The sequence below is a fragment of the Pseudophryne corroboree genome, chromosome 1 (assembly GCF_028390025.1).
Source record: "Pseudophryne corroboree isolate aPseCor3 chromosome 1, aPseCor3.hap2, whole genome shotgun sequence".
NCBI lineage: Eukaryota > Metazoa > Chordata > Amphibia > Anura > Myobatrachidae > Pseudophryne > Pseudophryne corroboree.
This window is the reverse complement of record NC_086444.1, coordinates 298,561,753-298,574,402: the sequence shown is the minus strand read 5'-3', so window position 1 is coordinate 298,574,402 and position 12,650 is coordinate 298,561,753. Positions and strand designations below refer to the sequence as shown.

Here is a 12,650-nt window from a genome sequence, read left to right as displayed (position 1 = left end):
ACATTTGGCAAATAGAATATTTTAGTTGCATGTTTGCAGGTCTCAATTGCTTTCTCCATTCTCTTACCTGCAAATTAAGATTTGTTTTTCCTTTCTGTTTTGGCGGATGTGGAGATTGAGGTAGGGGAGGAGGAGTGTTTTGCCCCATCTCCTATAATGCTTTGTTCAATTACAACCAAAAAATCTAAAATGTGCACCACCATGGAAAACAAAATGGTGTTTCCCCTGTCCTACTTGAACTCTAGCTGGAATTTCGATATTAATGGCTGCACAAAGTATTTTTTCTTTCTATTTTGATTGGTAGTGCATGTTAACTGTTTTCCAAAAGCCTTGCTTGGCTAGGTCTGACTCTGTGAGTTCTAGAATGATTCACTCCTATAGCCTAGATCTGGCTACCTTAAATTGACTGGACGTGGCTCTGCTGCTGGGTCAGGGCAATTATTTGCTGGCCAGGTTTTCTGGAATAACTGAAAATATCCTGGTTTGATCAGATACTTCTGACATTACACTTTTTGAGGGGCCACAATGGTACGTAATGCTATATAATAAAAGGCTAACCCTGATGACATCCGACGGAGCAATTCAAGTACTACTTCGTTCGGGCGTGCACAGATGCTGACATTACTGTTATGATCTTCTGTCATTTTGACGGGCTGGTAACTAGTCTGTAATAAAAATGTAGAACCTTATGGCAGGGATCGGGAACCTTCGGCCCTCCAGCGGTTGCTGAACTACATATCCCAGCATGCCCTGCAAAAGTTTAAGCTTGTCCAAATAGCAAAACTGTAGCAAGGCATGCTGGTATGTGTAGTTCAACAACAGATGGAGGGCCGAAGGTTCCCCATCCCTGCGTTAAGGGGTATATTCATTTGAGGTCGGATCCATTCCGACATGCATTTGTCGGAATGGATCCGACAAGGGCTATTCAATGCCCATCTCAATTCGACTTTAAAAAAAGTCGAATTGAGATGAGAGACCAGAGACGGGGGACAGCATCGCTACAGCAGCGCTGCAAGAGGATGTGGCACAGCCGCCAGACCTCACGGCAGCGTCCACCCGGCTCCAGCAAGCGGGACCTCACTTGCTGGAGCCGGGTGGACACTGCCGTGAGCGGCGGCTGTGCCACATCCTCCTGCAGTGCTGCGCTGTAGCACTGCTCTCCCCTATCTGCCCGCGGCTCTCGCCCCTCTCCTCCTCTCAGGTCCCTAATCTCAGTACATCTTTTTTTTTTAAGTTGGACTGAGATGGTCGGAAACGGAGCCAAAACCTGTCAGATTTGGCCCAGTTTCCCTCAGAAGCACGTGAATTGGCAGCTATACCGCTGATTCACGTACTATTCGACAAGTCAAATTCCCTGACTCGTCGAATAAAAAAGTTGGGGACTGAATAGCTTTTTTTCGACAAGATGGCAGTTTCGACCTTAATTGAATATACCCCTAAGACTTCTGTACAGATTTGTGAAGACAAAATTAAATACATCTACTTAATTTTTCCCCCAAACTGCCATTTTTAGCGTTTAAAGGCAAATAATCCTAAACACTAATTAACTTTAAATTTCTCCTTCCATCCTGGGGAACACCACATATATTATGGGTGTCTGTCCGTTATGGATCACTTGAAACCAGTCTCTTAATGGAATGTTCACTATGCGTTATAGGCTGCTTGAATATTTCACACCGTTCAGAAGCTCCCTAGCTTCTGATTTGCAAACTGTGTTCTTATAGCCATTGCTCAAGCAGCATTATATATTCTACTACATTGAAATAGTATAACTATGAATCCAGTGGACAAACCTGAAATGAATATTTGGGGAGGCTCTAATAGTTAGTTTATCGATCTTTTCTTTTTCCACTTTGTTTTTGTGTGTGTGTAGATTATCTACAGACACTGAAGTCAGACTTTTATTAAGCCTTTTGAATCACTTTGGGACCATAGACAGCACTGCGGTTTGAGGCATAGGGTCTTATGCCTGTCTAGTACCACATGTCACTATTTCCAAATGATTTAATAGGCTGCTTTGTAAGGAGTAATTTGTTTGTAAGAGGACTCCCTGGAGTAGGTGACTGTTGCTCCTGTCATAGGAGCAGTTGGGCTATAATTATATAAACTGAACATCCCAGGGAACCCTGTAAGTGAGATTGTCTGCATGACTGCATAGGCTCAGAAATTACAGTGTTTTCCTGATATATTGTTTTGGAAGCATAAGCAAAATAAATCTCATGCTCATTATCCATCATGTCAGCCTTATTCTGCTTTCACAAAAGGCTAATTTACCTTTCTATTTTCCCAAATTCAGCATTTCCTAAAATCCCCAACAACAAGGAGAGTGCCCCTTCTTTCTACTTTGCCAGTGAGTTGTTGCTGTTTTTTTTGTTTTTTTGTTTCCCTTACTTGACTGATTGCTTGTGAATGTGTTCTTTACCAATTATTTTGGGAATGATACTGAGATTCTTTTTTTTTAAACAGTAAAAACTTCAACTCTAGTTGATGCTGGAAGGAAGCAACGCCATAATTTTCCATATTCATTAAAGTTCTGCTAAAACTAGTTGCTGCAGTGTAAAGTGGCTCATATGGCAACATTTTCATTATTTTATTTATTTTTTTTTACATATTTGCGATTGTCCTTACCCCTGTGCTGAATCTACTTTGGCACGTTTTTGGTTCTATTCCAAATGCAAGATCAGTAATTTAATGTAAGCAGTCCCACCACTTATTATACCTAGTGATTGTTTTCAGTAGACTTTGAAGTGCCAGAAAATAGCATTAGTTCACTTATTCGTCCTCCTACAGCAAATATACTTAAAATAAGCAAATAGTGCTGTGTTTTGTTTTTGTTTTGTTTTTTATATCTGCACTTGATTATTTTTTTTTTTTTTTTCTAAATTAGGCTCCTAAAATGCACCGACCCCCTCCCCACACTTTGGGCGATATTCAAATTATATATCACAGCCAATCTTTTCTAAAGTGATCCCCGTTATAATAATCAGATTTAACTGCGTAAAGGGTTGGGCACCCTCGCTATCCTAGGGGTAGCGAGCTGAAACGATTATACCACACCCATCAGCAGAAACAGAACGGGTGTGGAAGGGGATGAAAATAATTGAATACCGCCCTTTATGTAGTTATTGTATGACACCAGAGTAACACCATAACTGGGATCTTCATGTCAAGTAGATGACTCTCCCCTCTATCCGACGTGTATGACACAGTGGGTATAGCTGGCGATTGGCCACTTTTTTGCCCCCATCCCTATTCCCTGATTGTAATAATATTTTAGCAGTGCAGGGTGATTTTAGTGACCTAATCCGGACTAAAATGATGGAGGTCATCAAAACGTTCCCACTTCTCAATGGCAGAAACTAGCTGTTGAGAACTTTTATGCTAAAAAAAAAAAAAATCTCCCCCTTTGTGCTTAGGATGTGTGATTGTACTTTCCAGACGTTGCCGAGGTTAGTTTTTGTAGGCTGCTTCTGCTTGTTGTAAATCTCCTCAAAGGCTCAGTCGGTTTCATCTACAATGTTGGAATTGGATTGAATAGTGGTCACGTTTGGTGCTGATCTTTGCCTTTATATTTCCACCATAGTCTTAAACCTCATTGATTATGCATAGTTCATTTATAAAGCTTTACTACTGTAAGCATGAGTATATACCAGTGGGGATCCAACATTTTTTTTTAAATTTTTTTATTTTTTCCCCAATCAAGGCACCGTAGAGTAACTAAAAAAAATGTATTTATTTTTTTACAGCAGCCCTGAAGGAGTATATTACTCTTCTGTTTGTCCACATATCTGATCTTTGGCAGATTCCAGCTCTGGTTTTGCTTATCACATGGACCATAAATTATTTGATCTTGTCCTATACCACCAAGCCACTGCACCCAGTTTGGGAACCCTTGGTATAAACTAATGAGCCCAATTTCGAGTAAACATGCAGCACGCTGGGCGATATATCAGCCGACTGCACTACGTACACTCTCTGCACAAGCAGGCGGTGATTGACAGCGCAACTGGGCGGGCACATTTAGATGCCGCGCCAGTTCGTGAATTCAGTCATGACGGATTGGACAGTATGAATGCACAGCACACTGCTCGATCTGTCTGTAGATATATATGCAGATCAGTTGATCAGCAGATATATTTAATATGTGTACTCTGCATTAGTCAAAGTCTGTGGAGGTACCAGATGGGCAAGGCCATTAATAGTCCTAATGCAGACTCTGGCAATGTCTCAATGTTTTTACATTCTAAGCAAGATACATACATTTTAAGATTTAACTATAAAATAGTCAGTGAAATTTTGAGAGCGTTGAAATGGTGACGGTGGTTAACTTGCCTGTTGAAAGACTCTGTGGCTGCATTTGCTGCTCCAACTGATGGAAACGTAAACCTCCCGACTTTCCTCACTGCTTTCATAGGCAAATCCCTGCTCTGTACTTTGTGCCAGGGATCTACAGTAGTACATTATTTGGCAGGCTTAATGTAATGGGCACACACATTTTTTTAGGTGTAATGTGAGAAGTTGGGGTTATTTTGTGATGATTAATTCCTATTCGTGATCTTGATCCTGATTAGTACTTGCAGTGCATGACATTGAATGCATGTTTAAGTCTGGAAGCACAAATGGTACAAAAAAGAAGATGGTATACATATTTGTGTGTCTGTGAGATAGATATATGCACTTATTCATTAAAGCTTTCCACACGATTATGGATTTTTTTCAAAATTATGTTCCTTTTTTTTTTTTTTTAAACACCAGTTCAGTATAAAATTTGTTTATTAATATTATATGGAATCAGATTAAACTAAGTACATAATTTAATTTAAAAATAAATATTGTAAAGTGGTCAAGTCTCCACTAGTCGAACATTAAAAGAAATAAAGCAATTTATAGCAGTATATGATCACTGGGGTTTTTTGCTTTCTAGTATCTGAAACTTGCACAGTTTCTTCCATTCTCCTAATCCATTAAAGCACTTTGCATCACTTCTTATACTTGAATTCAGGCCTGGGCAACCTTTGGCTCTACCAGGTGTTGTGAAACTACAGGCTTCCCCAAATCCTTTAAGATAGCCGCTATCTGGTAATACCTGTTCTATTTATAAAGACTCAAGTAAAACATGGAAAGAGCACAACAGACAGAGGTGTTCTCATACACCTAGTGTCCATGCACCACATGGCGGGAGACGGCATATTATGCTGCAGATTAAGCACAATGAAACTTGACCTGAGGAAAGCTGTGGCTATTGCATCAGAGCCCATGTCGCACAGCTTCAGCCTTTTACACACATGTACAATATTGCAAATCTCTGTGGTCTGCATACAATAAATAGTTTTGTCACTTCCAGTAGTATTGTTTGTTGGTATAGGACATACATTTTGAGTGAAAAGCCATGTGGCAGTGTCTCCTGGGACCTGGTGCACTGAGAGACTATTGTATGAGGATACATCTATATGGCAAGGTGTCTGCTTCATTCCATTATTGTAACTGGCACCATTTAATTGGATGCTGTGTGTGGATGATCGCATGCTACTCTGCGCACAGTAGGGGGAATTCATTAGTTTTTTTGGCGGCTGCTGTTAGATGGCACTAACGGCAGCAGTTCAATTGTTCTGCTGTTCGGGCGCCCATTAGCCATGTAAGACCCACATTGTTTTTTCTCTCTCGGCCTCCTGAGGAGTGAGTAAAAAATTGTTTAACTCCACACTTTGGGCGTCCAAACATTAGTTTGAGTGCCCAGAGCAGGACTTTAGACTGGTTTAGCAATTTTAGGCGGCTAAACCCTGTGTGTTTAAGCATGACACATAAGCAGTATGCATGGGCACCCAAACACAATTGAATACTGACAATTATTTGGGCGTTTAACCAGTCCTGGTTAGACAGGTAAAATAGACTCCAAAAATAATTGGATCCCACACCGTGCAACACCCCCTTCCCCCTCCCAGGAGGGACTAAATAGTGATCGTCTCCTTAATAACCCACTCCTGTTCAATATTGTGCAAGCATGACAATTACATGAGTTCTGCTGCCTTGTTTAGATCTCATCATATCCATTCTGTAAATGAAAGGAACATCTGTTGGTAAAAATACTAATGAATGCAGAAGCGCACAGCTTTTAGTCCCGTACTACAATGTGTGTGCTACTAATAATCGAAGTTCACAAGCAGGCAATCCCTGAGACTTGTACATTTATTAATCTTCAGGTCTAGTCAGTTCATTAATATGTTCACTTTAAGAAGTTTATTCTCAATGGCAATATCTGTCTGTGTTCACATTTCCATTGATCATTTTTTTGTCCGATATGCAGAAATGCTTGTTTGCAGTGTAGCCTTGAAATATTTTCATTTCTATGGTCCAGTGCCATTAAGTGAGCCCAATCCTCAGAAAATTTCCCTACTTTTGAAACACTTGCAGTTTCATTTTCCTTTCTTCTCTCTAATTTTTTTTTTTTCTCTTCTGAATTTTAGTTTCTACTAGCTCATTAGCACAGCAGTATGCTCACCCTAATGCTGCACTACATCAACACCCCCCTCATCCTCAGCCTTCAGCAACACCTACTGGACAACAACAGTCTCAGCATGGAGGTAATCATCCAGCACCAAGCCCAGTTCAGGTGAGAAGTATTCAATGTTATGCACCAATTTTGTGGGCGTACTATTTTAAAGACCAAAACGGCTTCATCCATAATGACATTTGTACAAATACATGTACAGTAGTTGTGCTTTGCAAAGACTGCATCTCCTTTCTGCACACACCATCTCCACTTTACTGTTATAGACCTGCAGACTTTGTGATCATGGGCACTACGATGAGATGCCTTGGAAGCATTAGGCAGTTAGCAGATTTATGCCCAGATTTATCAAGCCTTGGAGAGTGATAAATTGCATGGTAATAAAGTACCAACCAACCAGCTTCCAGCAACCATGATACAGGCTGGGTTTGAAAAATTACAGTTAGGAGCTGATTGGTTGGTACTTTATCACTGCAATTTATCACTCTTCAAGGCTTGATAAATCTGGGCCTTAGTCATGGTATAGCCTCTGATTAATAGTAGAACATAGATTCCTTTTGTCCAGAACCCATGTTTATTGTCTTTAAAATACATTGATGAGGTTTTGGTCGGCGTCATGCACCCTACTGTATCAAACAAAGGGGGTTATTCAGAGTGGTTAGCAAACCAAAAAAAAGCACAGTAATGGTCAAAACAATGTTACACTGCAATAAAAACAAAGTGTGATCACACGCTCATGCGCCAGCTAGCAGCCTAGAAACCAGTGGTGTAAGTGTCACCAACACTTAGATACAAAGTAAAGAAGAAATTACCACATAGGATCTCGGGCGCTCTGCTATAGGTATGTCATAGGACTAGCTCACATCAGCAACCCATATATGTTTAAAAACCTCTAAAATAGAATAAAACACATAACATAGTGTACAACCGTCATAAAATATGACTCCGTATGATGTCATTTCCTAGTGCAGACTCGTACCGGATATGATGGTCTGCTCTACACAGACAATAGCGTTTGTGTGCTGAGCGATTCACCGATTAGCATCTATTCCAATCTTTCCCACGAGGCACTTTCTCCCATTCACCAGTATATGGTCATATGTAAATAATAAAATGGGGCTTGATAGTGCGTTACCAAACAACAATTTTAATAGACATCACAACACGAATAACATAAAAAGCAAGTGGACTCTCACCAAGTGTATTGGTCTACAGATGTTAGTAGACAAATGCGCATTAATAATTAGCCCAGGCGTCCCCGAGAGTCGTCATCAACCGCCAAGTGAGTCCTCCACGTGCCAAACGATACCTCAACCAACGCGTTTCGATAACTGGGTGTTATCTTTTTCAAGGTGTACAGGTATCTATATGGACAGGGTATTTATACCCCACCAATTATGCCAGAAAGAAAAACCTATTTCCAGACATAGACTTTCTACTGCTAAAAATCCCCATAAGTGTAACATAATACTTGTTGATCCGGTCTTCCACTCCAGGATATTGACATCACTGTTATTCCCGCCCGTTTTCTGCTTCCTCTAGTTGCGGTTCACGGCCGGTCACGTGGGTGTTATTTCCGGCGGAAGTGCGTCATGACGCCGCGGTCCCGTTTCTCTCTTCCAGGATACCTCATTGGCGGAAGTGCGTCACTCCGTCAGGTCGTCTTTGTTGCAGTCCGTTACCGGAAGTGTAGTGTCCATCCACAACATTATGATAATAGACATTGGATGTTCAGATAGTACAGAGGTTTGCCGGGCGCCATTTTGGTGAAGACCGTTCACATTGTATAAATCATGAAGAAAAAGTAAACAAAAGACATATTAATACATACATATAAAACTCTAGAGCCTCCGGGCCTCAATAAGGACTTTGAGACTAAATGGTTCATAATGGAATAAAAGATGTTGCAATAGGATGTACATCTTTTTGAGTTTTTATTAATATGTCTTTTGTTTACTTTTTCTTCATGATTTATACAATGTGAACGGTCTTCACCAAAATGGCGCCCGGCAAACCTCTGTACTATCTGAATATCCAATGTCTATTATAATGTTGTGGATGGACACTACACTTCCGGTAACGGACTGCAACCAAGACGACCTGACGGAGTGACGCACTTCCGCCAATGAGGTATCCGGGAAGAGAGAAACGGGACCGCGGCGTCATGACGCACTTCCGCCGGAAATAACACCCACGTGACCGGCCGTGAACCGCAACTAGAGGAAGCAGAAAACGGGCGGGAATAACAGTGATGTCAATATCCTGGAGTGGAAGACCGGATCAACAAGTATTATGTTACACTTATGGGGATTTTTAGCAGTAGAAAGTCTATGTCTGGAAATAGGTTTTTCTTTCTGGCATAATTGGTGGGGTATAAATACCCTGTCCATATAGATACCTGTACACCTTGAAAAAGATAACACCCAGTTATCGAAACGCGTTGGTTGAGGTATCGTTTGGCACGTGGAGGACTCACTTGGCGGTTGATGACGACTCTCGGGGACGCCTGGGCTAATTATTAATGCGCATTTGTCTACTAACATCTGTAGACCAATACACTTGGTGAGAGTCCACTTGCTTTTTATGTTATTCGTGTTGTGATGTCTATTAAAATTGTTGTTTGGTAACGCACTATCAAGCCCCATTTTATTATTTACATATGACCATATACTGGTGAATGGGAGAAAGTGCCTCGTGGGAAAGATTGGAATAGATGCTAATCTGTGAATCGCTCAGCACACAAACGCTATTGTCTGTGTAGAGCAGACCATCATATCCGGTACGAGTCTGCACTAGGAAATGACATCATACTGAGTCATATTTTATGACGGTTGTACACTGTTATGTGTTTTATTCAATTTTAGAGGTTTTTAAACATATATGGGTTGCTGATGTGAGCTAGTCCTATGACATACCTATAGCAGAGCGCCCGAGATCCTATGTGGCAATGTTACACTGCAGATGGGGCAGATGTAACGTGGGTTGGTTATTTTGTTTCTGTGCAGGGTAAATACTGGCTGTTTGGTTTTTACACTGCAATTCGTATTTCTTTTTCATCCACTAGGGGTCACTGGAGTACTCTTGGGATATGGACGGTGCGTAGCAAAGGAAGGCACATTTAAATATTTAAATGAGCAACCCTCCTTTTTCCTCCTCCATACTCCCAGGATCCCCAGTGTTTTTATGTGCCTCAAGGAAGCACATCATGAGCTGAAAGCTCAAGTTTGATTTTACTTTTTACACTTTCATTTTTTATTGATTTTACAGTCAATACCTTCCCCACTTACTAAGAAGTGTGGGTCCGGAATTGTACTGCCTCCAGCCGCTGCTGACACGTGGGCGCTTGCAGGAGAAGCACGGCCGTGTCAGCCAGGCAGCATGCGGTCCCTTCCCCACTTACAGAGAAGTGAGGGTCCGGGATTGAGCGGCCATCTCCTCCACATGTACATGCTGGGTGGAGGAGATTTCAGAGGAGTCATCATTTTTTTCTAACAGGCGCTTTCAGCGCTGCTGCCGCAAGACGTAGGAGAGACTGCATGCAGTTAGCTTCCGCAAGGTTAGTGCACTCCCCCAGTACTGCACGCTCCCAGACACACAGCAGGTGCTGGGAGCGAGGTCTTCCGCCGCTGGCCGTCCGCTCCATGCTCCCCGCTGGCCGCCGCTACAGACACCCCGCTGGCCGCCGCTACTTAAACCCTGCTAGCCGCCCGATGCCTGCCTCACTGCCCGCCCGGAGCTCAGGCCGCACATCGTTCTCAGCGGGAGCACTCACTGCCCGCCCGGCGCTCAGGCCGCACATCGTTCTCAGCGGGAGCACTCTGATCACAGTGCGCTCCCGCTGCCCGCTATTCAGCCCAGCCGCGGACAGACAGGCTGCCGCCGCTGGGCTTCTGCATCCGTCCCCCGCTGCTCTCCGGCTCCCCTCCGCTAGCTATGTCCGTGGGAGAGGGGAGAGCACTACGGCTGCACAGGGTGAGATCGCGGGACACGGGGGTAGAGATGATTATATCCGCAGGTATCCCGATTGCAGGCATATGTTATAAATAATATGCATATGTTATATCTAATATATGCATGGTCATTTATTACACATATTGTAGTATGTCATATATACGTAGGGAGTATATTACATATGTATATATAGGCGGTAATATGTAATGTATGCCTGATCTGTTGTGACTACATTACTGTAAATTGGAAATTGATTTCTATTGTTTATTGTTCTTATGCTTAACATATGGTGAAAGCACATGGCACTACGCACATGGCTGGACACCATTCTAACTCAATTTCCTGTTTCTTTGTCCAGGAAATTTTTCTGCGGTCCTACAACACTTCCCCACTAGAGGAGCAGGGGTGGTGTTAGGAATTTTCTGTCACAAGAAAGTGTGCAGCAATACTTTTCTAGTTTATGTACACGTTACTTATCTAAGGGAATCCACGTGCACAGTGGGAATACCAGTCCGCATCCGTACATAACATCCTAATCCTATTTGGCCGGCTACATCTAACTGTTTATAACGAAGTCACATGCTCATCTGGAGGGTCATGTATTCTCTGTGAGAGCGCTGCGGAATATGTGTGCGCTATATAAATAACTGATAATAAATAATAAACAGACAGTACCCATCAGAGGGCGCATGCTAACATCGGCTGTGTGGTACAAAAAGATTCAATGCCAGACGCAAGGTTCTGAGTTTTTAATGCCACTAAGGAACCTATTTCAAATGCAAGCGTTCCTATAGGATAGAACGCAGCGAGCGCCTGTGCGGGTGTGTGTGTGTGTTCATTGTTCTAATTCTATTATTCAACATTCACTATACCAGAGTCTATGACAGCATTTCTTGGTGTCAAAACTGTCCAGGTCCCACTTGCACCTACACTTAATGACTAGTCAGAGTGGACATTCCACCTATGCTAAAGGCAATGTCTATGCTGTAGTTGGCGTTTGGGTTACCGACATTATAGTCGCAGAAATAACGTAGTTAATAGCCAGTTCTGGCCTCAGAACAGTTTCGACGGCTTGTTACTCACATTGGTATATCGCCTGAGAATTTCCGCATGTCTGCTATAGCTGTCAGCCATGTTAGTTCTCGTAGTCCACCATCACTCTTTGTGGTTGACAGACGCTTTGCGTGGCCTTACACGGAAATGTGTTATTTACTCCTAAATTAAAAAGTTTCAGTTCTCACGCTCCGGCGTGAGAGTCTATTTACAGCCATTGCCACACCAGTTCTTACAAAACTGCACCAGGGTTCAAATCTTTTAAACCTCAGTCTTTTCCAGTTGTCCTACAACACACGACACGACTACACGTGGTCGAGAAGGTGGTTTAACCGTCGTTCAGACACAACGGCTGCTGACAAGCCAATGGCATGGCAAGTTTTTTAATTGTCTTGTTTCTTCTTTTGTGCAAGCAATTCTTCTGATGTCTCATTCGACATTATTACTGAAATCCACAGATCTGCGGTTACATAATTAGTGTTCAATCACACATAGAGTTCCATTGTCTACCACCTTTGCTGTGGTTTGTCAAGGCTAGATCCAAAACTAGCCAGCCTGTGTCAGAAGACAAAAAGGCAGTTCTGTAGACCGCAATTCAGTGTCTCCTAGATTCAAGGTTATTACAATATTTTTTGTAGTACCGCAGCCGGCCGACTGTTATATACCAAAAGTGGCTCAATCAGTGGAATTTATGCGGTCAGTGATTGCAGGTTTACAACCACTGAAATCATATTCTCCCTAGAAGTCAAGAATGCGTTCTTACGCGTTCAAAATTTTGCCACTACATCTGGCATACTTAGACGTTGGCAGTCCATCATTCAAGCTTTCCTGTTTGGTTTCCCATCAGCGCCTCGGGTTGTCACAGGGGTGATGTCTGTAATAAGTTATTCTCAGATCCCGGCTGGTGATAATGGTTCTGTGCTTAGATAACCTTCTCATCACAGCTCTAGTTCAACAAATACTCCTTCAAAATACATTACTAACGTACAATGTACTAGTTCAACACGGTGGAATTGTCAACTTCAAGAAATCACTTCTGAATTCGTCTCAATGACTTCAATTCCTAGGAATGATTCTCGATACGGTAGATCAAAGAAATTACCTACCAGAACATAATGTACAGAGTATTCATCATCTG

The 12,650-nt window shown here is 42.3% G+C and overlaps 1 protein-coding gene across 10 annotated transcripts in view; it reads left to right on the top strand.

Moving 5' to 3' along the window:
• The window catches only part of ATXN2 (ataxin 2), a 381,295-nt gene that overhangs the window by 364,138 nt on the left and 4,507 nt on the right, over positions 1–12,650 (top strand). For 7 of the 10 annotated variants that reach the window (XM_063964388.1, XM_063964386.1, XM_063964381.1 and 4 more), the window contains 2 exons: positions 2,297–2,350; positions 6,465–6,610. In XM_063964388.1, the coding sequence (XP_063820458.1) occupies positions 2,297–2,350; positions 6,465–6,610 (200 nt within the window). The remainder of the gene's footprint in view (positions 1–2,296; positions 2,351–6,464; positions 6,611–12,650) is intronic. The other 3 variants (XM_063964383.1, XM_063964384.1, XM_063964387.1) reach the window with 1 other exon arrangement.